Source organism: Mirounga angustirostris, unplaced genomic scaffold (genome assembly GCF_029215605.1).
Source record: "Mirounga angustirostris isolate CCGP_5_RB_7025 unplaced genomic scaffold, mMirAng1.0.hap1 SCAF_13, whole genome shotgun sequence".
Lineage (NCBI taxonomy): Eukaryota > Metazoa > Chordata > Mammalia > Carnivora > Phocidae > Mirounga > Mirounga angustirostris.
The window spans coordinates 61,974,428-62,001,253 of NW_026991721.1; the positions used below are offsets into that span (position 1 = coordinate 61,974,428).

Consider the following 26,826-nt stretch of genomic DNA (forward strand, 5'->3'; position numbering starts at 1 on the left):
TTTAATGTATAGTAAGCTCATCCCTTTCTTTACATAGTGTTAGTCTTAAAATTTATTTCAGTGACTAAATAATTTACCATAATGTGCCATTCATATGAAGTGAACCATTTCTCAATTGTTAGCATTTAATCTTAGATTTGTTTCATTAACAGTTGTATTCACAGTACCTAAAATATTGCCTGACATACCAAACGTACTCAGTAAATAAATGAATGTGTGGAAGTTTATTATTTTTTAAAATATTGGTATATAAGTAGCACAATAGTGGAACATTTTTGGGCCCTATAAAATACAGTAATTTCACTGGACCCTGGTCAGCAGTAAATCTTTTTTTTTTATTTCTAATTAAATAGGAAAAAGTTGTTTTTATTATTTAACTGTCATTTCTCTTTTACTAATGAAGTTGGCATTTTCCCATTTGGTTATTTTGTAGATAAGAATCTTTGCCTCAGAGAGACAAATACCCCATATGATTCCATATGTGGAATTTAAAAAACAAGACAGATGAACATTGAGGAAGGGAAGGAAAAATGAGATGAAAATTGAGAGGGAGGCAAACCATAAGAGACACTGAACTCTAGGAACAAACTCAGGGTTGCTGGAGGGAGGAGCGTGGGGGGAAGGGATAATTGGGGGATGGGCATTAAGGAGAACACTTGATGTAATGAGCACTGGGTGTTACAACTGAGGAGCCACTAGATTCTACCTCTGAAGCTAATAAAAGAATCTTTGCCTTTAAATCTCAAATTTTTACTAAGATGTTGAAAGTGACATTTAGAAGAGACCTTAACATTTTGAGACTTGATTATGTGCATTAGCAAAATTAAATTGTACTAGAAAGTTTTATAGTTAGTATGTGCAAAACCAGAAGCAGCTAAACTGTGGAATTAGTCAAAAATTTTAAAATCTAATTATTACTTTAATAATTACATTCTTTTAATAATTGAATGATACTGTTTCGTGTAGGGCATATGGTGATTTCATCTGCTAGATTTGAGAGATGCATTCGGTCTTTGTAGCAGACTCCAATATCCTGGATGGAATAGGCTATGAATCATGATATACTTACAGTGCAGTTCTCACTTAGTGTTTTGTAGACCAAACAGCTTAAAATACCGAATCATAATGATACAAATAAATATATATGCCCATTCTTTTATGCATTACGATAGAAAGAAATACTCAGAGGCTCTATGCAGAATATAGGGCCATATCAAGTCTTAATTTTAATGTGTTCTGTTTTGGAGCTAAAGAATCAAAATTCTGGAAATGGTACTAATCTAAAATATGTTACATATACTGAGTCAGTGTTTTTTACTGTAGAGGTGGTTTGTCTTAAAACTTTTGTTCAAAGGTATTTTAATGTGTAGTCAATCTTTTTTGAAATACTATAAGGTGGAGTATTATTTTAATTCCCAAGATAGAGCAAAGTAGAATATAAAAATCATAGATATATCAGTTATCCTTATTCAAATAGGTGTAATACTCCAGGTAAGAGTTTTAATTACTAGTCAGAGAAGGGCTGGTGTTTTGTAGAATTTAGTAATTGATTAATTTTGAATAATTTCCATTTCCTATACATCATACACATTTTTGATTGAGGGTTCTCTTTCTCATTGGGAAGTAGAGGACTGGATAAAAAGCATTGTTAGCAATCTAGTTCATACTGTGTTAAATAGCAGTGTTTAAGATAGCAGTGTGATAGCTAACAGAAAATAGTAATCTGTAATTTTTTAACACAGCACATTCTCCCATAAAATAACATGAATTTGAAGTGGTGTGATTGTGGTATATTAATGAAATGCTTACATTTATAGACTAAAAATTTTTATGCTGTAATTTTTCTATGATAAAAATAACAGCTTTGTGTGTCTTAGTCAGTTGGGGCTCCTATAACAGAATATCATAGACTGAATGATAGAAATATATTCCTTACAATTCTGGAGGCTGAAAAGTCCAAAATCAAGGAGCAGCAGATTTGGTGTCTGATGAGGACCCACTTTCTGGTTCTTAGAACCCAACATGTTCGGAGGGGAGGAACCTCTCCAGGGTCTCTCCTATAAAGGCATTAATTACCTACGAAAGACCTCACCCCTAATACCATCAAACTGGGGGGTTTGGATTTCAATATGAATTTGAGGGGGCTACAAATACTCAGTCTATAGTAGTGTTATTAATTATGAGAGCAGTATGGTACGTGTATGTGGTTTTGTCTTTAGAGGCTTCATTTGGAAAATTGATATGGTAAAATTAATCCAGATAGCTTTCCAACAGAAAGCAGGATAAAAAGTATAAATGTGATGTAAAAAGTCTTAATAGTTTGTTGTATAGTGTGTTTATTTGTAGAGCTTCTTAGGCTATATGTTTAATAATAACTTCAGGGGTGATTATTGTCGCTAAGAATTAGACTGTGTTTTGATTATCAACTTTGAAAATACAAGAATGTGCAGTATTTTAAATGGAGGTGTGGACACTTATAAGGGGGATTCACAGTACTTTCACAGTAAATACTCTTGTCAAATTGATCTACATTTTAGGTGTTATCTATTTGAAAAATATGATAACACAGTATTGGCCTGATCGGGAAACAGCACCAGGGGACATATCCCCTTATACTATTCCAGAAGAAGATCGACATTGTATTCGAGAGAATATTGTAGAAGCTATTATCCACTCTCCTGAGCTCATCAGGTATATGTATATTTTAAAACTTACCCATTGTTTCAGGTACATAATTTGTGGAGTTTGGGAGGAGACAGCCCAGTGGGTCTTTTCAGAACATAAAAACCTGTCATTTTTTATTTTCTTACTGTAGTTTTTATATTTATAAAAACTAAAAACTTCTAAACTTCATGTAAAATTTATGAAACAGTGTGATCAGGTGAAAGGGGGTAAAGAAAACTGTAGAATGCTGTCATATACTTTATATTATATGGTTTTGATATTTAAAAGTTCTTATTTTTATATGGTTTTGTAGAATTTTTTTTTTTTTTAAGATTGTATTTATTTTAGATAGCAGAGAGGCAGAGGGGGAGAGAGGGACAAGCAGACTCTGCACTGAACGTGAGCCTGATGTAGGGCTTGAACTCACAACCCCGAGATTACGACCTGACCCAAAATCAATCAAGAGTCAGATGCGTAACCGACTGAGCCACCCAGGCGCCCCTGATTTTGCAGAATTTTTAATGAAAATAGCTGGGTTTTAAATGAAACTCATCAGTTGATGATAGGGATGAAAAATAAGGAAAAACAAAATCACCTACATTTGTAACATTTGTTGGGTTTCTTTTAAATCAGTAGGAATGGGTAGTTTTTTCTCAGTTAAATTTATTTTTGTCTAAGCAGCCATTTTCTTTGTATGAGCAGAATTTTATCTAGGTAGCATTTCTTCCTCCTTATTGTTTATTTTTGACTTTCAGGGTACAGCTTACTACATGCATTCACCATATCATCAAACATGATTATCCAAGCCGCTGGACTGCCATTGTGGACAAAATTGGCTTTTATCTTCAGTCTGATAACAGTGCTTGTTGGCTAGGAATTCTTCTTTGCCTTTATCAGCTTGTGAAAAATTATGAGTAAGTGTCTCTCAATTCCTACAGAGATTTGAGAAGTAGGAAAAGTTTGGAAATTATAAGGTATTTTGTTTGAACATCTAAAATTACATTTGGCATATAAAAATTACTGAATTATATGTTGATTTTAATTTAGTATTTTCTTTTTAAAAATAGCATTCTTATTTTAATTCTTCAATCACTTCTGTTGATTCAACTGAGAAACTCGTTGTGCCCTTTTTTCGTATTACCTGTTTCCCTATTCAAAAACTGGGTTATCTCTAATTCCTCTATATGGGCTCCTCAATATGTGCTGATAAAAGGCCTAAACATAAGCTTTTTTTAAATGTGAAGGGTATTAGAGTACTTTGAGCATTAGAGCTCTTTAACTTCTGGCTTTCTGTGAATTTTTTATCTTTTTTTTAAATGAGAATTTATTTATTTATTTGAGAGAGAGAGAGAGAAATAGCATGAGAGGGGAGAGGGTCAGAGGGAGAAGCAGGCTCCCCGCCAAGCCGGGAGCCCGATGTGGGACTCGATCCCAGGACTCCAGGATCATGACCTGAGCCAAAGGCAGTCGCTTAACCAACTGAGCCACCCAAGTGCCCCTGAATTTTTTATCTTAATTTGGTGTCTTGATAAGTTTCGAGAACCTACCTGTAATTCTTTAAGAAGGGTATGTTGGAATTTCATATGATCATTTTTAATCATTGTGTTTTGAGGGATTCACAGTTACCTGTTTCAGTGTTTGCATATTTGAGCAAATTATAGTTCATGTAAGTAATCAGTATCATTAAGAAAGATTTTAGGACAAGGAATCATTTTAGATCTGGGTTTAGGGATGAGAAAAAAGATCTAACCTTGGAAGTTGAGGTAAAGCATTTCAGGAGTGGTAAGCCATACATTGAAAGGATTATCTCAAGTGTGTAGTGAAAGTAATGAAATTTGTAGGCACTTGAAAGTTTGGTAACAGAAAATTTTGAGGAAGGCATGAGGAACACTTACACCATGATGGTGGCTTTATTTCCAGTCCTGACAGCTGCACAGATGCCATTGTGAGCCCTCTAATTCTGGGGCCTGTAGTTAGCCTCCGATACCCTTTTTGGGTCCCAACTCAAAGTAGCTGATGAACTGCTGCTTTTCTTCTGAGCAGGAGAGAAATATACCATTTACAGCATTGGTACTGGTGTTTTCTTGTGTTCCCACCAGCTACCCATCTTCCTGCTAAGGAATGTTCCAGCTGTTGCTCCAACTTCTATCAGAGTGCCAGTTGTTGTAGTTCTGGTAAGTGAGTGACTAAAATGAGAGAGAATAACAATAATAAGCTGTTATTGTCATTGAGGAGGTTAAGTCTCTCCTGTCCTATAATGTTAGCAGGAGAGAGTGTGACAGAGATTTTTTAAATGCAAGACATAGGAGGCTGCTACGGTATTGGAATTCCAGTTCATTTTCAGCCAGTGTTCGATTGTGGAGCACAAGGTGTTCACAAGGGATCTGTGTGGACTAAAGCAGTTCTAAGAATATTCATGGAGAAATTGGAAGTTGTGGTGGTCTTCAGGAGCATAGATCCTCAGGAAATGCTTGTCAGTTGAAGGAGCACAGAAGGAGCATTTGAAGAGGAAGGCATGTCACAGCATACGGAGTAGTATGAACAAAGAAAGGTACAGAGGTGGAAATGAGATCCTGTCTTTAGTGGGTAGTGAGGAGACCACTAAATGGTATGGATAATTTCTGTTTAGAGGTCGGGGATAAATTTGGACTGGTAAATTGGGACCATGTTAAAGAGGGTTTTGATGCCATGATGGAGAATTTGGATGTAACCTTTTAGATGCTAATATACCATTGAAGATTTGTTTTGTTTTGTTTTAACAGTAAAGTGATGGGCTAGTACTTAGGATTTCCTATGAGCATGGCTTACTAGATTGGCACATCGTAGCCTTGTGGTAGTCCGCTTTTTTTAGTGTCACATTTTCATGCTTTCAGGAACTTTCAGGTCTTACTGGTTAATAATTTGTTTCCTACCATAATTACTTTCATATACCAATTAGCATAGATTAGCAGCTAGTACCACCTTATTTCTAGTCCTCTCCTGAATGTAGAGAGGGAAGGAGGAAAGAAGAATGTATAATATGGAATGGGTACTCAAACCCTCTTAATGTGGGTGTTCATCTGGGTTGGGTAATTGGAGAGAAGCGCATAATATAGTTCTACCTTTATTATTTTTTTTTCTTGTTTTTTCTACCTTTATTATTAAAAGGAAATATTGTCTATAATCACTGTAGTTTGTATTATCAGATTGGACACTGCAAATGACTTCCTTTCATAAATTGTTAATTGTTTTTACTGAGTGAAAGAACTGTACATATGTTTTAAAATGTATGCTAGGTATAATTTCTCAGCACATTAAAACTGTTTAAAATAATCTATCAGTTAATTGTTTAATAGTCTCAGTCATTATTAGAACATCTGTCTTGGTGTTTTTTATTCTTGGTAATTTACTTCGGTTCTAATTTCATCTAGTAGGGAAAAAGAATCTAGGCTTTTTACCTTTACTTTTTTTTTTTAAGATTTTATTTATTTCTTTCAGAGAGTGTGTGTGTGAGCGGGGGGAGGGGTAGAGGAAGAGGGAGAGAATCTCAAGCGGACTCCTGCTGAGTGCAGAGCCCCACTTGGGGGCTTGAGGGCTTGATCTCGGGACTCTGAGACCATGACCCAAGCTGAAATCAAGAGTCAGACACTTAACTGACTGAGCCATCCAGGCGCCCCTTACCTTTACCTTTTAAAAAATGTGCTCAGATATTCAGTTCTTAAATATATTTTCTTCCTCCAAGGAGGCTACCAGTAGATAAAACTGGAATCTGGTAGGAAAAACCAATTAAAAAAGCAGTTTAATCTAAAAAGATAAATTATGTTTTTTAGAATAATGACTTAACCACTAGTCTGTATTTTGTAAAGCTATTCTGCCTATTGACTCCTTAATAATGGAAGGTAGGATGTCATTCCTGTAGTTCTTTTTATTTTTTTAAAGATTTTATTTATTTATTTGGGAGAGAGAATGATTATGCAGATGGGGGGAGAGTGAGAAGCAGAGCAAGAAGTGAGGCCCAGGCTCTATCCCAGGACCTGGAGATCCTGATCTGAGCCAAAGGCACACGCAACTGAGCCACCAAGGCGTCCCCCTATAGTTCTAATCTGCTAATTCAGTGTTTAAAGTTTTTTTTCATTGAAGCATAGATGACCTAGTGTTTTTTAAATTGAAGTACAGTTTAATTAAAGTAAATCAACAGACCTCTTTAAATAATATTGTTAAAATGCTAAGAAATCTGTATGCAGAATTCTCACTTCGGTCAGCAATTCTTTACCCACATCCTTGGAGCAAATGTGATTCAGAATTCAGGATTTTTTGTATTTTAGAAAGATAACGAGGTTCACATAATACATGTTAAACACTCCTGTTGAAATTGAACTAGCATCCAGTAATCAGACACGTATTATCATATCTACTATAAAATATGTGAATATCCACTCCAGATGGGATAAGTGAAGACCATAGGTAGCCCGTTGAAGTCAGGTTTTGTTGCCAAATAGGTTACAAAAAAACTTTGTTTATAAAGTGCCTATTTTCTGCTTTCTTGATGCCACTTCTGCCTTAATGCTTTTGGTATGTAAATAAGGGTGGTAATATATAATCAATTTTATATCAGTCAGCTGCTAATATTTAAAAGCCAAGTCATTGTAGCTCTTAAGTTGTATAAGTATTCACAATTAGAGACTGTTGTGAAGTGGTTAAGAGGGCAGACCTTGGATCTTGACTGATGAAGTTCGTACCTAGATGAGTATGCTGGGAAAGATTCTTCTCTGTGCCTCAATTTCCTCAAACTATTGAAGTGAAGATACTAATGGAGCCTTGGGGATTATTGACTTCGTAATGAATGCTCAGAAAATTTTAGATATTTTATTATTTTGGGGGGTTTTTCTTAAGTTGCTTTTGTTTGTGATTTGGTTCCATTGTTGGTTTTTCTTTTTTTTTTTCGAGGAATCTAAAGTTGCTTAGGAAGTATTTGCTTATATTTGTGTGAACAAACAAGCAGTTTAATTTTGTATCTCATACATATAATTAATTATGAAGTAAATTCTTACGGAATTAGTTTGTATTCCTACCCAAAGGTACAAGAAACCAGAGGAACGGAGTCCACTGGTAGCAGCAATGCAGCATTTCCTGCCAGTTCTAAAGGACCGTTTTATCCAGCTTCTTTCTGATCAATCTGATCAATCTGTCCTCATCCAGAAACAGATTTTCAAGATCTTCTATGCTCTTGTTCAGGTAATTTTATAAAGCAGTTTTATAAAGCAGTTTTTATATATAAAAGTCTATCATTTGCTACATTAAAAGATAACAGAATTTCTGTGTCTTGATAATAATTTCATTTGAAAATCTGGATTAAATGGATGATTTGCTAGTCAAATATTAATTGCCAAAATTATATGTGCATTAAAAGTCTGACCAAGCACACTTCCCTAAATACACAAACAATTCCAATAAATCTTAAATTATAACTGGTCAATCTTAAGTTCTCTTAACCCATCTGACACTATTTACAAAATTAGTAAAAATTTTTTACGCCTTTCACCTTAAGAATTCACAAGTCTGAAAATCAGTTACTGAAATTACAGTTTATATTTAGCATGAAGAGCATGAACCCGATGTTCCAAATACACCCAGATTGTCCCAGTAATAAACAAAACCTATTCCTAAGTTTAACACAAAAGTACTAATACTGTGGCTTGACTGGCACACATGGGCTTCATCCTTTTTACATATTCTGAATCTTCCTGGGATAAAAGATACCCACTAAGGAAATGATTGTATTTTCTTAGTGGGATGTAATTACTTATATGAAACAGTTTTTGATCAGGATTAAAATTCTAGTTCTTTTTGTGCCATGTAGCCATAGAAGGATTCATCTTGTGTACTGGAACCTTTGGTTCAATTCATACCCTTACTTAACTTTAAAATCTCATTTAAATAGACCTGTAACTTCCAGTGCAACTGACTCACCATGTTGTTTGGTTGGATTTTGCGTGTCTTTCCTAGATCAGTAAAGACAATCTGTTATCTCCCAGTCTTAACCAAAGGGCACTTCAATGCCATTCCATTGTCGTCTTCTTAAAGAATTTTTAAAAGTGATTTGGGTATACAATTTCTATACTGTTCTTGTTTTCTAATTGGTAAGATTATAACTTAGATTAAGAGTAAGTTATTTTTGTAAACTGTTCTAGGGCATAGGACAAAATATTTAATTTCCCAACTAATTTTTTGACGCTAGCATACCCTGATATCAAATATAACCCTGTCTCACTTGTGAAAATAGATATCCTAAAATCCTGAATAGGATATTGATTTTATGAGGCTATTGAGAGGATTTATCCAAGGAATGCAAGAGTTGGATCAATGGTAAGAGATCAGTTTCTGTGATTAACTCTTATATGAAAAAAAGGACCTGTAACCATCTCTAAGGATGCCAGATAAAGTATTTGATAAAATTTAATAACCATTCCCACTTTAAAAAACAAAAAACAAACTAAGAGTCCTGGGATAGAAATTTTCTTCACTTGATAAAAGATGTTCACTAGAAATCCACAGTATCACTCTTACGGTAAAAATAAGATATATTCCCAGTAATTTGGGAATAAGACAAGGATGTTCACTGTCAGTGCCACAATTCTCTGTTGTAGATAACTGACCAAATCAGCCAGATAAGAAATTTGCTTGTGTACTAAAAACTGGAAATCTGGGTTGAATGAAATACTTTTTGTAGGTTTTGTGAAGAGTTGAAGTGGGATTTTGTTTTGTAAGGATTTTAAAGTATTGATTCTTGATTTTTGTTTAGTATACACTACCACTGGAGCTGATAAACCAACAGAACCTGACAGAATGGATAGAAATTTTAAAGACTGTTGTGAACAGAGATGTACCTAATGTAAGTCTCTGTATGTTCTTGTATTACTAAAATATCTAATTATCTTTTGAGAATTTTAACTGATATTTCTGTAACATTTTTATGAGTTTATATAATTCATGATGCAAATTATTCTAGATAAAGAGACCATTTTGTTTGTTTACATAAGTGCAATATTAATAAAAAACTGCAGGGTTATTTCATAAACTATTGTTTAGGTACTTCTCTTTATCTAATGCTTCTGTTTCTTCTCAGTTTTTTATTAATCTATAAATATTTTTTTTTAAAGATTTTATTCATTTGTCACAAAGAGAGAGCACAAGCAGGGGGGAGTGACAGGTAGAGGGAGAAGCAGGTTCCCTGCTGAGCAATGAGCCTGATGCAGAACTCGATCCCATGACTACTGGGGTCATGACGAGCCAAAGGCAGATGCTTAACCGACTGAGCCACCCAGGTGTCCCTATAAAGATTTTTTTTATTTGAGAGAGAGAGCACATGAGCGGGGTAGTGGGAGAAGCAGACTCCCCAGTGAGCAAGGAGCCCTACGCAGGGCCTGAGATCATGACCTGAGCCAAAGGCAGACACTCAACCAACTGAGCCACCCAGGAGCCCCTTTATTTAAAAAAAATTTTTTTTAAGATTTTATTTATTTTTTGACAGAGAGACAGCGAGAGAGGGAACACAAGCAGGGGAGTGGGAGAGGGAGAAGCAGGCTTCCCATGGATCAGGGAGCCCGATGTGGGGCTCGATCCCAGGACCCTGAGATCATGACCTGAGCCAAAGACAGACACAACCCAGTGAGCCACCCAGGCTCCCCATGATGAAAATTTTTGAGATCTACTCTCTTAGCACCCTTCAAATATACAGTACAGTACTGTTAACTATAGTCACTATGCTGAACGTTATATCTCCAGAACTTACTTATCTTATAACTGAAAGTTTTGACCACCTTCCTAAATTCACTATGGTAATCATTTCACAATGTATACATATATCTCACCATTGTGTTATACACCTTAAACTAATACAATTTTATATATTATATATATTTTTAAAAAGCGCTTGCAGCTAGATTTTAGCCTAATAATTTGTCAGACACTCATGAACCAGAAGACTTTGTAGTTAGTTACATTACTTGTTCTTTTAATTTTATAGATATAACCCATATGCCATAAAATTCACCTTTTCAAAGTATACAATTCAGTGGGTTTTAGTACATACAGAATTGTACATACAGAATGTAGTACATACAGAATTTTTTTTAAGTCACTTCTTAAGATTTATTTTTGAGAGAGAGAGCACAAATGGGGGTGAGAGGCAGAGGGAGAAGCAGACCCCCCACTGAGCAGGGACCCTGTGATCATGACCCTAGCCGCATGCAGACGCCCAACTGAGCTGCCCAAGTGCCCAGTTTAGTCACAATTTTTATTTTATTTATTTATTTTTTATAATTATGGTTACTTTTTTTTTTTTTTTTAAGATTTTATTTATTTGACAGAGACACAGTGAAAGAGGGAATGCAAGCAGAGGGAGTGGGAGAGGGAGAAGCAGGCTTTCCACAGACAGGAAGCCCAATGCGGGGCTCGATCCCAGGACCTTGGGATTATGACCTGAGCCGAAGGCAGACACTTAATGACTGAGCCACCCAGGCGCCCCAGTCACAATTTTTAAAGTAACTGCAATTTTTCTTTATAATCTAGTTTTCTAAAGAGGTAGGGGGATTTATAAGTCCTGAATACATGATGTGTTTTAAGTGTTTTAACATTCCTTATTTAATCCTCAAATAAAATCCCTCTGAATTTATTTTTTATTTATTTCCCCATCCCCTCTGAATTTATTTTATTTTATTATTATTTTTTAAAGATTTTATTTTATTTGAGAGAGAATGCACAGGTGTGCATGCGCATGAGCGAGAGAGAGCAGGAGCAGGGGTAGGGGGAGGAGCAGAGGGAGAAGCAGACTCCCCGCGGAGCAGGGTGTCCGATGCTGGACTTGATCCTAGGACCCTGGGATCATGACCAGAACTGAAGGCAGGCGCTTAACCGACTGAGCCACCACCCAGGCACCCCACTCTGAATTTATTTTAAGTGGAGACATAGAAGGGTTATATAATTTATCCAAAACAATTTTATTAGTGGCATAACTGAGACCAACCTCCTGTTTTGTGGTTTATTGCTTACATTTCTATTTAAAAGGAAAAACAGTGTAGAGGTGCCTGGGTGGCTCAGTTGGTTGAGTGTCTGACCCTTGATCTTGGCTCAGTTCTTGATCTCACAGGGTTGTGAATTCGAGCCTAATGGTGGGCTCTGCACTGGGTGTGGAGCCTGCTGTAAAAAAAACAAAACAAAAACAGTGTAGAAGAAAGGAATAGAACATTTCTTCCACTCTGTAGGAAACTAGTTTGGTGTATGTTTTTCTGGACACATTTAATAGGTACAGAATAAAATTTTAAAAGTTTTCATTTATACACTCTGTACTTTTTGGGTATAATTTATAAACACTCACATATTATAAACAAACAGTCAGTGAGTTATCAGTTATATGTATCCATGTAATCATCACCTAGAATATTTGCTGGTGGCTAGTTTTAGTCATTCCTATCATCACCATTCTCATTTCTAGGACCATAGATTAGTTTTGCCTGTTCTAGAACTTAATATAAAATAATTTTTTGTATGTACCTTCTTTTGCATGATATATTTATGAGATATATTCATGTTGTGTTATAGTAGTCTGTTCCTTACGTATTCATGTTGTGTTGTAGTAGTTTGTTCCTTTTTATTACCAAGTAATATTTTATTGTGTGGATATACTACAGTTTATCCATTCACAAGTTGATGGACAGCTGGGTGGTTTCAGGATTTTAGTAGTACAAATAAAGCTGCTATGAATATTCCTACACAAATCTTTTTGGGATCATATATTTTCATTTTGAGTATACCAAAGAGTGGAATTGGATCATAGGGTAGGTATATCTTTAACTTTATTAGTAACTTCTAAAGTGATTTTCAAAGTGGTTGTACCATTGCTCTCACTTTTTGTTTTAATTTGGGGTTGCTCCAAAGTCTCACTTTCCCATTATAAATTAAAAATACGTTGGTATGTTATAGGTCAGTATGTAAGGATCCAATCCATTCTTTTAGTGGATTGTATAGTAGTCTTATAGATGTTCCATAATTAAGCATTCATTTATCAGTGAATGTTTAGGGTCTTGGTAGTTTTCCACTATTGTTTTTAAATGAAGGTCTTCATCTGTCTATCCTTTTGTGTTTATACTAATATTTCTGAAACTAGATTTCTGAAATGGTGTTTTTCATGCCCTTTTGATTTGAACTATACTGGTTTTGATTAAACTACTTTCCATGGCCTTGACTTTATATTATTTGGATTTTGACTAAAATGTTTGTGTTTGAGCTTGCTCTATAAGAATTTTAAAAAGTAGGGGCACCTGGGTGGCTCAGTCGTTAAGCGTCTGCCTTCAACTCAGGTCATGATCCCAGGGTCCTGGGAACGAGCCCCGCATCGGGCTCCCTGCTCCATGGGAAGCCTGCTTCTCCCTCTCCCACTCCCCCTGCTTGCGGTCCCTCTCTCGCTGTGTCTCTCTCTGTCAAATAAATAAATAAAATTTAAAAAAAAAAAAAAAAGGATTTTAAAAAGTATATCCTTTGTAGCTAAGTAGTGAAGCAGATGAAAGTGCCTCTTATATTTAATAAATAAGACTACTTTTCCAAATCTAGCCTTTTATTACAAAAGGCTAACATTCATTGTGAGTCTCTTCTCACCTCATGCTGTTCCTCTTAGAGTGTATCATGTCTTACTATCATTAAATAAATCTCTCTTTAAAGGAAACACTTCAAGTTGAAGAAGATGACAGACCAGAGTTACCATGGTGGAAATGTAAGAAGTGGGCTTTACATATCTTAGCAAGGCTTTTTGAAAGGTAAGCTCTCAATATATGATGATTTAGGTTTATTTTTTCATGCTCTTAGTTTTTATAAGTATCAGTATATAAAGCATTATAAAGAAACAGTGGGCATTTTAATGTTCTTTTAGATATGGAAGCCCTGGCAATGTTTCCAAGGAGTATAATGAATTTGCTGAAGTATTTCTGAAGGCATTTGCTGTTGGTGTCCAGCAAGTAAGTCTAAGAATTTTTCTAAATTGAAACATGACATTATTATTAGGTTAATTTCTGTCTTGCTTTTTTTCTGATTTATTGGTACCCAAAGATTGCATGTAGCAATCTTTAACATTTTTTTTTTAAGATTTTATTTATTTATTTGACAGAGAGAGATAGCGAGAGCAGGAACACAAGCAGGGGGAATGGGAGAGGGAGAAGCAGGCTTCCCGCTGAGCAGGGAGCTTGATGCGGGGCTCGATCCCAGGACCCTGGGATCATGACCTGAGCCAAAGGCGGTCGTTAACACTGAGCCACCCAGGCGCCCCAACCTTTACCATTTTGAACTCTGTAGCAGTTCTCATTTTTTGGTCTTAGGTCTTCCTTATTCCCTTAAATTGTTGAGAACCTCAGCAAGCTTCCATTTATGTGAGTTACACCTATGATATTTATCATATTAGAAATTAAAATTTAAGAGTATTAATTCATTTAAAAATAACAAACCTAATATATTAACACAGAATACATGTTTTTTTTTTTAATAACTGCTTCCCAAAATGAAACATTTTTAACAAAAGGAAATGGCATTGTTAAACATTTTTACTAAATTTTTAATGTATGGCTTAATAAAAGTTATATACTCATCTTCCTGTGTATTTAGTCTTTTTTAATTTTGCTGGACATAAATACAGACAGTGTGGCCTCAGATAAGTTGGAAAAGGAAAGACTTTTAATAGACTTTTCACAAAATTGTGGAAATTCTTTGATACCACATCAAAATATGATAATGATAGTTTTTTTTGTTTTTGTTTTTAGTAAACTCTATACTCAATGTGGGGCTCAAACTCATGACCCCAATATCAAGTCACATGCAGTACCAACTGAGTCACTCAGTACTGGTAGTTTCTTAAAGGTTAATTGCAGTGTAGAGTTTTTTAATAGCAAGCATCTTAGATTCTTTTACATTAACACCTGTTGATTTATATTATACTTTGAATGGATCATTTATCCATACATGATTTTGTAACGGCTGGTCATTTGGAAAATTGAGTTAATGAAGATTTTCCAAATGTTAATACATTTCATTATGCAATTTTATCTTTTTAGAGGTTTATTTATTTTAGAGAGAGAGCATGCATGAGCAGGGGGAGGAGCAGAGGAAGAGGGAGGAGAGAAGCAGACTACCTGCTGAGCGCTGAGCTTACCACGGGGCTCAGTCTCACGACCCTGAGATCATGACCTGAGTGGAAATCAAGATTTGGAGGGTTAGGGGCGCCTGGGTGGCTCAGTTGGTTAAGCAACTGCCTTCGGCTCAGGTCGTGATCCTGGGGTCCCGGGATTGAGTCCCGCATCGGGCTCCCTGCTCGGCGGGGAGTCTGCTTCTCCCTCTGACTCTCCTTCCTCTTATGCTCTCTGTCTCTCATTCTCTCTCTCTCAAATAAATGAATAAAATCTTAAAAAAAAAAAAAAAAAGATTTGGAGGGTTAACCGACTGAGCCACCCAGGTGCTCCTCATGCAATTTTTAAAAAAGAAATCACATTTGCTAATACTACCACTGATGTCATCAGAAATATCGTTAAATATTGGAAAGCTAATTAGGTGGATCAAAGTCTTTTGCATCTAAGAGTTTGAGAATTCTAATTTTTGTTTCGAAGCTCAGATTTTAACACCAGTAACATACTGTCGGTTATTTTCCTTGAAGTGACAGGCTCATTTTATTCATTTTTGAGGGGAAATATGCCATACACACAAGTCTAAATAACCATAATTTGTCAGTTCTTCTTTCAAGAATATGATAGCATTTGATGGGAAAAGCTACTATTTCAACTTTTCTTCCAACCATTGTACTTTGGTATTAGAAGAAGTGCTACATGTGTACTCCCCATTTAATAATAATTATATTTTGATTCATTAAGAGTGTTCTTAAGGAAATAATGCAATATATGTTAAGAAAAAGAAGATAGGAGGGGAAGAATGAAGGAGGGGAAATCGGAGGGGGAAACGAACCATGAGAGACGATGGACTCTGAAAAACAAACTGAGGGTTCTAGAGGGGAGGGGGGTGGGAGGATGGGTTAGCCTGGTGGTGGGTATTGAGGAGGGCACGTTCTGCATGGAGCACTGGGTGTTACGCACAAACAATGAATCATGGAACACTACATCAAAAACTAATGATGTAATGTATGGGGATTAACATAACAATAAAAATTAAAAAATTTTAAAAAAGTTCATAAGGAAAGGTGTTTTGAATTTAATGTGGCTGTAAAGAATATGATGACTGCTGGTACACTTGGGTGCCACTTTTTTTTTTTTTTTTTTTTTAAGATTTTTATTTATTTATTTGTCAGAGAGAGAGAGAGCACAAGCAGGGGGAGCAGCAGAGGGAGAGGGAGAAGCAGGCTCCTCACTGAGCAAGGAGCCCGATGCGGGACTCGATCCCAGGACCCTGGGATCATGACCTGAGCCAAAGGCAGACGCTTAACGACTGAGCCACCCAGGCGTCCCTGGGTGCCACTTTTTGATTCATGTTAGGCAACAGAAGTTTTGCCACCACTGCATTTGTACCATCGATACAGATGTTAACATAGTAAAAAAGTCAGATAACATCTTAGCCTTATTATGAAAATAGTTTTGACCTCACAGACCCTTCAGGAGGTCTGTGGGGCAAATCTTGACAATTGCTGTTCTGAAATACCATGTAGAATTAGAGCTCCTGGCAGACATTAAATTGGTGAGTGGTTTGGTAAGGTTTTTCTGGGAGGTAAGTAACCTGTGGTTTTCTTTTTATACTTAATCAGAAACTATTCCTTTGACATAGTAGTAATTCAGTTTATTTATTTGAAGTATCTTGAGAATAAATATGGTTCTCTAATACAAAATTTTAAAAAATTACTTTCTTTTTAAGAGAGTATGGTTGTTATTTGAGGATGATGATCTGGGTATTAAGATACATGTCAGATGTTTTTACTGACTTATAAAACGGTTAAAATTTCTATTTAACTTTTGGTTTTTGATCAAATATTTTTTTCCAAGGTTTTATTGAAGGTATTATATCAGTACAAGGAGAAACAATATATGGCTCCTCGAGTTTTGCAACAGACATTAAATTACATTAATCAAGGAGTTTCTCATGCCCTCACCTGGAAGAATCTGAAGCCTCATATACAAGTAATAATTTTCTATCTGAAATGTTTTTCCGGAAAATATAATGGAAATAACATTAATTGTCATAAAGGTTGAAAAGTGCATATTTTGTTGACTTGTGTTACTTAGTCTAGTTAATTGTTTTGATAATACAGTAGGAAAATGAGAAAATACCTTGACACAAACTTATAAAAGGTATTTTGTGATTACCTTTTAATCTAAAACTATTATCTTAAAATTTGCATTTAAATTCTTAGTACTGGCTTATGGTTGTAACATTTTAGTCACGTAATTTGGAATAAACCAAGGACTATTTCACCAGATTAGTTTTGAGGGTAATTAGCTTATGTACCATTTCTATGAGTAATTTATTTGCTTTATTTAGAACTACAGGATTTGATGGACTAAAATTTCATAATGTATTTTCTCAGAATACTTAATTGCTACCTATATACACATGTCTTATTTTATAATTGTTGCACAAACTCTAATAGTATATACCTTAATAATTGATCTGAGAATCATTACTAAAGTTTGATATTAAGCTTTGAAATACATATTATTGGGTTGCTTTTGTTTTAGCACTTAACCAAAATTGAAGGTTTAAATTTGAAGACTGACTTAAGGTTACTTTCTTAACTTTTAAATTGCAGGGCATTATCCAAGATGTTATTTTTCCATTGATGTGCTATACAGATGCTGATGAAGAACTTTGGCAAGAAGACCCTTATGAATATATACGCATGAAGTTTGGTAAATTTTCACTTTCTTAGAAACAAAATATGTCAGTAGCTAAGTTTGTATATAGTATATATAAGGGTGTCGTAAGGCCTCACCTTTGGTTCTGAAAAATCTTTGTTGTTTTAATGTAATTTATCCATTTTTTAGACTTTTTGGGGTCTATTCATTAGTTATGGCATTTGATAATGATCTTCATTTTTAGCAGACACAGATAGTAGTGTTACTAAGTTACAATTATTGGATGTGCTTTTTGGCACATGCTAAAACTAAGAAATTCAAGATTACACCTTAACACTGTCAAAACTATACTTTTGGACCCCACGTCAGTCATCATATGTGTGGGAAATGAGAAGACTATATTGGAAGCTGGAGTCACATTGAGTCTGCATGGAACTAAAGGATTGTAATTTGACTAATGTTGAGTATTAGTCCTTCTTCCTACCAAAATCTTTTGTATTTGTAGTAGATTGTACTTTTGTGACCATATTGTGAAAACTTTCACAGTAGTTGTGTTTTATATGAAAGAAAATGATCATTAAGATAAATTAATGGGGGCGCCTGGGTGGCTCAGTTGGTTAAGCAACTGCCTTCGGCTCAGGTCATGATCCTGGAGTCCCGCATCGGGCTCCCTGCTCAGCGAGGAGCCTGCTTCTCCCTCTGACCCTCCCCCCTCTCATGTACTCTCTCTCATTCTTGCTCTCTCAAATAAATAAATAAATAAAATCTTTAAAAAAAAAAAGATAAATTAATGGATTAAAATTTAATTTGTACTGAAAAGACATGAAATTAGAAGCTGTTGCAAAATTATATAGGAATCTGGGTTCCTTTTTATACCTTGCATGAACATTTAGCAAAATTTTAAGGTCTTTTTACAGAGCATCATTTGTAAATTACGTGAAAATGTTTCTTGAAGAAATTGAAATTGCTGATTTTTGTATTAATTTTAAATTTATTCTCTAGATGTGTTTGAAGATTTTATTTCTCCTACCACTGCTGCCCAGACACTTTTGTTTACAGCTTGTAGCAAGAGGAAAGAGGTAGGTTATTTAACGTAGAAAACTTTTGCTTTAATATTTAAAATTTGTTCAGATATACACTCAGCTTTTAATGTTAGCCATGTAAGTCATTTTGTCTTTGTTGTTGTTAAGGATTGTTAGGAAATCAAATAAAATGTTAACTTCCCTTTTTTAAATCTAGGTACTGCAAAAGACAATGGGATTTTGCTACCAGATTCTTACAGAACCAAATGCTGATCCTCGAAAAAAAGATGGAGCCCTGCATATGATTGGCTCTTTAGCTGAAATACTTCTGAAGGTATTTCTTCTTTTCTGTGCAAGTAGTTTCATAACAGTTTTATTTTTTTTATTTTATTTTTATTTATTTATTTATTTATTTTAAGATTTTATTTATTTATTTGAGACAGAGAGAATGAGAGACAGAGAGCATGAGAGGGAGGAGGGTCAGAGGGAGAAGCAGACTCCCTGTCGAGCAGGGGGAGCCCGATGCGGGACTCGATCCCGGGACTCCAGGATCATGACCTGAGCCGAAGGCAGTCGCCCAACCAACTGAGCCACCCAGGCGCCCATTCATAACAGTTTTATTGAGATAGAGTTCACGGGGGCACCTAGGGGCTCAGTCAGTTGGGCATCTGCCTTTAGCTCAAGTCCTGATTTCAGGGTCCTGGGATCAAGCTGAGTCGGGCTTCCTTCTCAGCAGGGAGTCTGCTTCTCCCTCTCACTCTCTGTGTGCTCTCTCTCTCAAATGAATGGATAAAATCTTAAAAAAAGAGAGAGAGATACAGTTCACATACCATACTGTTTGCTCATTAAAGTGAATAATTTACTGGTTTTTTATTATAGTCACAGAGTTGTACAGCCGTCAACCCCAAAAGAAACTATTAGTTTCTTTACATTTCTTCCAAAATTCTCAGCCCTAGGCTACCCCTAATCTCCTTTTTTGTCATTATAGATTTATCCATTTTGGACATTTCATGTAAAGGGAATGCTATATAACATGTGCTCCTTGAGGAGTGGCTTTTTCACTTAGCACAATATTTTCAAAGTTCATCCCTGGTGTGGCACTTGACAGTAACATTCCTTTTTGTTGCCAAATGTTCCACTGTATTGATATACCACATTTTATTTATGCATTCCTCAGTTGGTGTACACTTGCATTGTTTCCATTTTTTGGCTATTACGAATACTGAAGCTGTGAGCATTTATGTACACACCTTTGTGTGGACATAATTTTTTTTTTTTTTTAAGATTTTATGTATTTATTTGACAGAGACACAGCGAGAGAAGGAACACAAGCGGGGGGAGTGGGAGAGGGAGAAGCAGGCTCCCCACCGAGCAGGGAGCCCGATGTAGGGCTCGATCCCAGGGCCCTGGGATCATGACCTGAGCTGAAGGCAGATGCTCAATGACTGAGCCACCCAGGTGCCCCTGGACATAATATTTTCACTTCCCTTGGGTCACATACCTAGGAGTCAAATTGCTGTCCTATTTTGAGAAACTGCCAGATTGTTTTCCAAAGTGGCTGTATCATTTTATATTTTTACCAACAGTGTATGAGGGTTCCAGTTTCTATGTCCTCACCAACAATTATTACCTTTTTATTGTAGCCATCCTAGTTGGTGTCAAACAATACATCATTGTGGTTTTGATTTACATTTCCCTGATGACTAATGATACAGAGAATCTTTTTTAATGTGTATATTGGCTATTGTATATCTTCTTTGGAGAAATGTATATTCAAATCCTTTGTCTATTTTTTTAGCTGGGTTATTTGTCCTTTCATTGTTGAATTGTTAAGAGTTCTTTGCATATTCTAGGGGCACCTGGGTGGCTCAGTCGTTAAGCGGCTGCCTTCAGCTCAGGTCATGATCCCAGGGTGCTGGGATCGAGCCCCACATCGGGCTCCCTGCTCAGCGGGAAGCCTGCTTCTCCCTCTCCCACTCCCCCCTGCTTGTGTTCCCTCTCTCGCTATGTGTCTCTGTCAAATAAATAAATAAATCTTAAAAAAAAAAGTTCTTTGTATATTCTAACTATCAGACCTTTTTCATATATATGATTTGCAAGTATTTTGTGGGTTATCGTTTCACTTTCTTGATGTCCTATGAAATACAAGTTCTGATAAGATTCTGAAATTATGTCCAGTTTATATTTTCTTTTGCTGCTTGTGCTTAAGGTACTTCTTTTGCATGACTTATTTTATTTTCATGTTGCAAGATAATTGTAAAATAGTGTTTTTTCCTTTAAAAAATTTGTCTTTAAGGAAATTTATAAACATGAATGAATCCATTCATAGCCTAGGAACATCATGCTTTTGTGACATAAATTTCTAATAAAGAATGACCCTAGATTAGATTTATTTTTAGGAACCTCAGCTTAATTGTACACATTGTGTCTGACTTCATAAATAAGATCTGAAATTTATTTTGCTTAAAAGTTAATAATTAAATATTAAGTCAGAATCCTCTAACTCCCCAGGAACCTTCTTACATATCACCATTAATTTGTAGGGTTATTTTGTTTATATTTTAGTTTTTTATACCTGTCCACATAATCTTCTGTTTATAAAGACAGTGGTTATTTGTTATATGGCAGGCTGGGAATCTTTAGTGAGTTCTTTTGGCAAGTTCAGATTTTTCTTTTTTAACTTTTTATTTTTAAGTAATTTTAGACTTACAGAAAAATTGCAAAAATAGTTTCCATTCTTCATCCACCTTCTCCTAATGTTAGCATCTTAGATAGCCATACTGCAATTCTCAAAACCAGGAAATTAATATTGATAGCATACTAGTCACTAATCTTACAGACCCCTTTCACATTGTGCAAGATTTCCCATTAATGTCCTTTTTTATGGTCCATGATCCAGTCCAGGATCCCACATTGCATTTAGTTCCCATGTCTGTCTTCAGTTTTTCAAGCATTTATTTTTAATGTTGATGTAATATGCAATTCCAGGAACTCTTCTTAAAAGCTTGCTACCACTTAGAAAAGACCCTACTTTAAGATTCATGGGAATATCTTTTTTTTCCTTGACCATGGCATTTTTAAATTATTTTGTTTTATGTTTTTTTTAGATTTTATTTATTTGACAGTGAGAGACACAGCGAGAGAGGGAACACAAGCAGGGGGAGTGGGAGAGGGAGAAGCAGGTTTCCCGCTGAGCAGGGAGCCCCATGCGGGGCTCGATCCCGGGACCCTGGGATCATGACCTGAGCCGAAGGCAGCCGCTTAACGACTGAGCCACCCAGGCGCCCCAACCATGGCAGTTTTTTAATTAAAAAAATTTTTCTTTTTTTAAGATTTTATTTATTTATTTAAGAGAGAGCCAGAGCTCAAGAGCACAGGTTGGGGGCGAGGGACAGAGGGAGGGAGAGAGGGAGAAGCAAACTCCCCGCTGAGCAGGGATCCTAACACGGGCGGGGCACTATCCCCAGACCCTGAGATCATGGACCCTGAGATCATGACCTGAACCGAAGGCAGACGCTTAACCGACTAAGCCACCCAGGTGCCCCAAGAATATCTTTTTAGATAACCAGATTATTACCTTGTAAGCAGGGTCTTTTCTCAGTCTGTGTTGTATTCATTTAGAACCTTTCCAGTGAGGCTTTATTTCATTATAATAGTTTTTTTTCTCATTATAATAGTTTTATAAGGTAAGGAATAAAATTAACCACACTCCCATTACTCAAACATGATTGCTCTTAAGATTTGGTGTAAATGCTTTCTAAGCAAATGAAGTAAAAAGATTAAGGAAAAGAAGTTCAGTGTTTTTTGATGGTGAAGTTTGAGAATGAGAAAATTAGATATGGATCCTGAGGTACAAAGAATCAGAATAAATACGTGTTTTGACATAAATAGTCATTTTTAACATTCGTGTATTTATTTGGCATTTGAGATGATTATATTTGGAATTCTTTCAAAAATAATTTTTGTTTATATTTACAGAAAAAGATCTACAAAGATCAGATGGAATACATGTTGCAGAATCATGTATTTCCTCTCTTCAGCAGTGAACTAGGCTATATGAGAGCAAGGGTATGTTTTAAACCTGTATTCACTGATACATTTATGTTTTGTAATGAATGACTGCTTATGTAGACTTTTATGTGGAACCTTTTTCATGCTCATCTTAATAAAAGACTTACTTCATTTTAGACTTTTTCATGTAAATATTTAAATGGCTGTTGTAATGTGTGCATAGTTTTCATCTGTGTCTGATAGCAGTGTCTGTTTGTGTTTTGCATTCAGATCTCGCTATCCACACAAACGTCATGCAGCCAAAGAATATGTTGGGATCATAGTACTGGTCTAGTGTTGTCTCTTTGGACATACCTACCACTGGCCAGCCTCCAAATTCCCATACACAGAACTTTTGGAATAGATATACTGTAGCTTGGGGCAGTTTAATGTAGGATATCTGTAGTAACTCACTGCATTTTTTAATAAAAGGCTTGCTGGGTCCTTCACTATTTTTGTGAAGTAAAGTTCAAAAGTGACCAGAACCTGCAAACGGCCTTAGAGCTGACACGAAGATGTCTGATTGATGATAGGGAAATGCCTGTGAAAGTGGAAGCTGCCATTGCACTTCAAGTGTTGATCAGCAATCAAGAAAAAGGTAAAGGATTTATATCTCATAAATAGTGTAGTGTTTTTACAAATAATTGTACAAGGCATAATCCTAGAAACTTGATACATTGTCTTCCCCTTTATGGGAAAGTATTTTTTATTTTTTGATGTATGTTATATCAGGTTTTAGGAGGTTTGGGCCAAATTTTTTTTCTCTCTTTTTCTTGCAGCTAAAGAATATATTACACCATTCATCAGACCTGTAATGCAGGCTCTTCTTCATATAATAAGAGAAACAGAAAATGATGATCTTACCAATGTAATTCAGAAAATGATCTGCGAGTATAGTGAAGAAGTTACTCCTATTGCAGTAGAAATGACACAGCATTTGGTATGTTATTTGAACCAATCATTCATTCACTACTTTACCTTATAACAAGTATTTTCATAGAGCTTACTGTATATTGGGTACTGTTCTAAGCCCTATATATATATATATATATATATTTTCATATATATACACACACACACACACACAGACATATATATATATATATATTTAGCTCATTTAATTCTCACACAGTCCTATATGAAGAATATTCATACACTGAGAGAAAATGTGAGCTATAAAAAGGTTAAGTAACTTGCCCAAGCTAGAATGGATGGAGCTGGGATTCACACCTGAAGTATATGCCTCCACAACACACATTCTTAACTACTATCTATATTGATCATGACTGCTTTGTTTGTGTGGTTTTCTGGACTACTTTGGATGACCAACTTAAAGATGAAGTAGGGAAAAAAAGATGAAGTAGAATTAATAGTTATAAATAGGTATTTTCAAAAAAATTTGAAATTTCTTTTTTTTAAAGATATTTTTTTAAAGATTTTATTTATTTATTTGACACACAGCAAGGGAGCGAGAGGGCACAGGCAGGGGAGCAGCAGGCAGAGGGAGAGAGAGAAGCAGGCTCCCCACTGAGTGGAGAGCCTGATGCGGGGCTCAATCCCAGGACCCTGAGATCATGACCTGAGCCGAAGGCAGATACTTAACTGACTGAGCCACCCAGGCACCACAAAGATTTTATTTTTTTAAGTAATCTGTACACCCAATGTGGGACTCGAACTTACAACCCTGAGATCAAGAGTCACATGATTTGCTGACTGAGCCAGCCACGTGCCCTAAATAGTTTTTTTAAGAGAGAGAGTAGAGCACAAATGGGGCAGAGGGAGAGGAGAGAGAATCTTTTTTTTTTTTTTTTTTAAGATTGATTGATTTAAGAGAGAGAACACAAGTGGGGGGTGGGGGCAGAGGGAGCGGGAGCGGGAGAAGCAGACCCTCCCCATCCCCCGCTGAGCAGGGAGCTGGATGCGGGGCTCCGTCCCAGGACCCTGGGATCATGACCTGAGCCAAAGGCAGAGGCTTAACAACTGAGCCACCCAGGTGCCCAGGGAGAGATTATCTTAAGCAGGCTCCATACCCAGCGTGGAGCCCCGATGCCAGGCTCCAGCTCACAACCCTGAGATCATAACCTGAGCTGAAATCAAGAGTGATATGCTTAACCAACTGAGCCATTTAGGTGCCCCTAGATAGTTTGTTTTTTTTTTTTAATGAAATTTATAAACAGTAGTTATTCAGTAGTTGGCCTTTGTTTGCTGTACATAGCCCCAAACTTCTGAGAATTAATAATGTAAATTATTTAAGGGTAATAGAAAATATGAACATGTCCACAATTACCATTCATAATCCCTATACAGTGATTTATTTGATGCAGTTTATATTCCTCCTGAGTATTGAGGTTTCAGGAATCTAGCTCTTGGTATTTGCTTTGGATTTAAGCAAAAGCAAAGAGTTTTGTGAAAAACTGATTTTGAAATGGGGAAGGATATTTGAATAACTGTAACAGCATTCTTTAAATATGTATATTGCATTTATAATAAGCTGATTATTAGTTAGGACTCCATCCTTTACTTTTCACAAGTTTGAAAACAATTGAATTTTGTAACAAAAAACTGATTAATATACCTGTGTTTGGGCATTGTCAAATATTAGCCAGTAATATTAATAAGAATATTGATAATATTAAACACTTTGTATGCCTTTCCTCATTTAATCCTCAAAGTATCTCTATGATAAAATTCTCAAATGAAATGTCAGGAAACAGATCAAATAACTTAAGGTCACCTAGTAAGTGGCAGTACCATTTGATTATAGAGCCCAGAGACTCTTAATTATTATTAATCAGTGGTGACATTGATTGGTTTTGCTGTCCCTGTGGGAACATTTTTAAAAATTAAGTTAATGTGTTTATACTGCTATAACGGCAAGTTTAAATTTATTCTCTTGAATCTAGGCAATGACATTTAATCAGGTAATCCAGACTGGGCCAGATGAAGAAGGAAGTGATGACAAAGCAGTTACTGCTATGGGAATCCTGAATACCATCGACACACTTCTTAGTGTAGTTGAAGATCATAAAGAGGTAAAATGATTCAGTGTTAGAAGGTTTTGATCCAGGTAATGATCCAAGTTTTAGGGAATATAAAGCCATTTTTCAGCAACTGTTCTAATGCTTTTTTGGAAGGCTCTGGCTTATCTAATTCTCTGATTATCTTCGACATTCACCTTGATTATGCCAGCTTTTAACTAGTTCCCTTTTGTAAGGAAAGATTGGTATCTTATAAATATTTTAGGTTCTTTAGTACTAGAAGGAATGGAAGGAGGTAAGAAGGAATAGGAAGGAGGTATTTGTATTATACCCGTATCTTACCTCAAGGCTCTGGATTTTGGCTGCCTCTTAGGTTACCTTTCTCAGATCCAGATCCAATAGTGTGGTGGTTCCTAGGAAAACCTTCCTAGTTTTCCTTTTTTTAAATGGAAGGTCAGAGGGAGAGAGAGAATCTTATGCAGGCTCCATGCCCAGCGCAGAGCACGATGCAGGGCTTGATCTCACAACCCTGAGATCTTTTTTTTTTAAGATTTTATTTATTTATTTGAGAGAAAGCATGAATGGAGGGAAGGGGCAGAGGGAGAAGCACACGGGGTTTGGTCTTGGGACTCCAGGGTCATGACCTGAGCCAAAGGCAGACACTTAACTGACTGAGCCACCTAGGTGCCTTTCTAGTTTTTCTTTTTAATTAAAAAAAATGTTTCTTAATGATAGTAAACTACACATAACATAAAGTTTACCATCTTAACCATTTTCAAGTGTACAGTTCAGTGGTGTTAGGTATACATTGTTGTGCTATCATTACTATCATCTTTCTAGTTTTCTCACAGTTGTCTTTCAGAAAGAGAATTGTAATCATGAATTTTTAAAAATGAAGTAATTTAAGACATACAAAAAAGGGTAAAGAACAGAAAACTATAACCAATACCCTTTAACTACCACCTAAATTTATTGGGGTTTTAGCATTTTATAGTATATCCTTTAGACTTTATTTCCAGTAAGAAAACAATTTCAGATAGATGTAATTGAAGCCCTTGGAGGACCACTTCCTGATCTCATTTCCCTCCTTCTTTCCCTTAGAAGTGACCAGGGTCCTGAATTTGGTGTTTATAATTCCATGCAGATATTTATATCCATAAATCATATTTTCAGATTATCTGCAAATTGCCTTTGCCACAGGAGATTTTTGGTAAACTATTTGTATTCTGCATTATAATTGGAAATAGGTAGACACCATGAAGAATTCTGTAGCTATCTGTGGTTAACAAATCAGTTGTTACT

At 35.9% G+C, this 26,826-nt stretch overlaps 1 protein-coding gene and 1 non-coding gene across 2 annotated transcripts in view; both read left to right on the forward strand.

The window, feature by feature from the left end:
- Window positions 1–26,826, forward strand: part of IPO7 (importin 7) — a 57,501-nt gene that overhangs the window by 19,050 nt on the left and 11,625 nt on the right. Inside the window, exons 3-16 of the mRNA XM_045894169.3 lie at window positions 2,538–2,691; window positions 3,420–3,578; window positions 7,722–7,878; window positions 9,446–9,535; window positions 13,360–13,454; window positions 13,568–13,652; window positions 16,665–16,799; window positions 17,429–17,528; window positions 18,477–18,553; window positions 18,714–18,830; window positions 22,475–22,564; window positions 22,979–23,144; window positions 23,326–23,486; window positions 25,450–25,578. Of these exons, the coding sequence (XP_045750125.1) occupies window positions 2,538–2,691; window positions 3,420–3,578; window positions 7,722–7,878; window positions 9,446–9,535; window positions 13,360–13,454; window positions 13,568–13,652; window positions 16,665–16,799; window positions 17,429–17,528; window positions 18,477–18,553; window positions 18,714–18,830; window positions 22,475–22,564; window positions 22,979–23,144; window positions 23,326–23,486; window positions 25,450–25,578 (1,715 nt within the window). The remainder of the gene's footprint in view (window positions 1–2,537; window positions 2,692–3,419; window positions 3,579–7,721; window positions 7,879–9,445; window positions 9,536–13,359; window positions 13,455–13,567; window positions 13,653–16,664; window positions 16,800–17,428; window positions 17,529–18,476; window positions 18,554–18,713; window positions 18,831–22,474; window positions 22,565–22,978; window positions 23,145–23,325; window positions 23,487–25,449; window positions 25,579–26,826) is intronic.
- LOC123858114 (small nucleolar RNA SNORA23) lies at window positions 22,713–22,896 on the forward strand. The gene has a single exon (XR_006794071.1). It is a non-coding gene; the product is annotated as a small nucleolar RNA SNORA23 (small nucleolar RNA).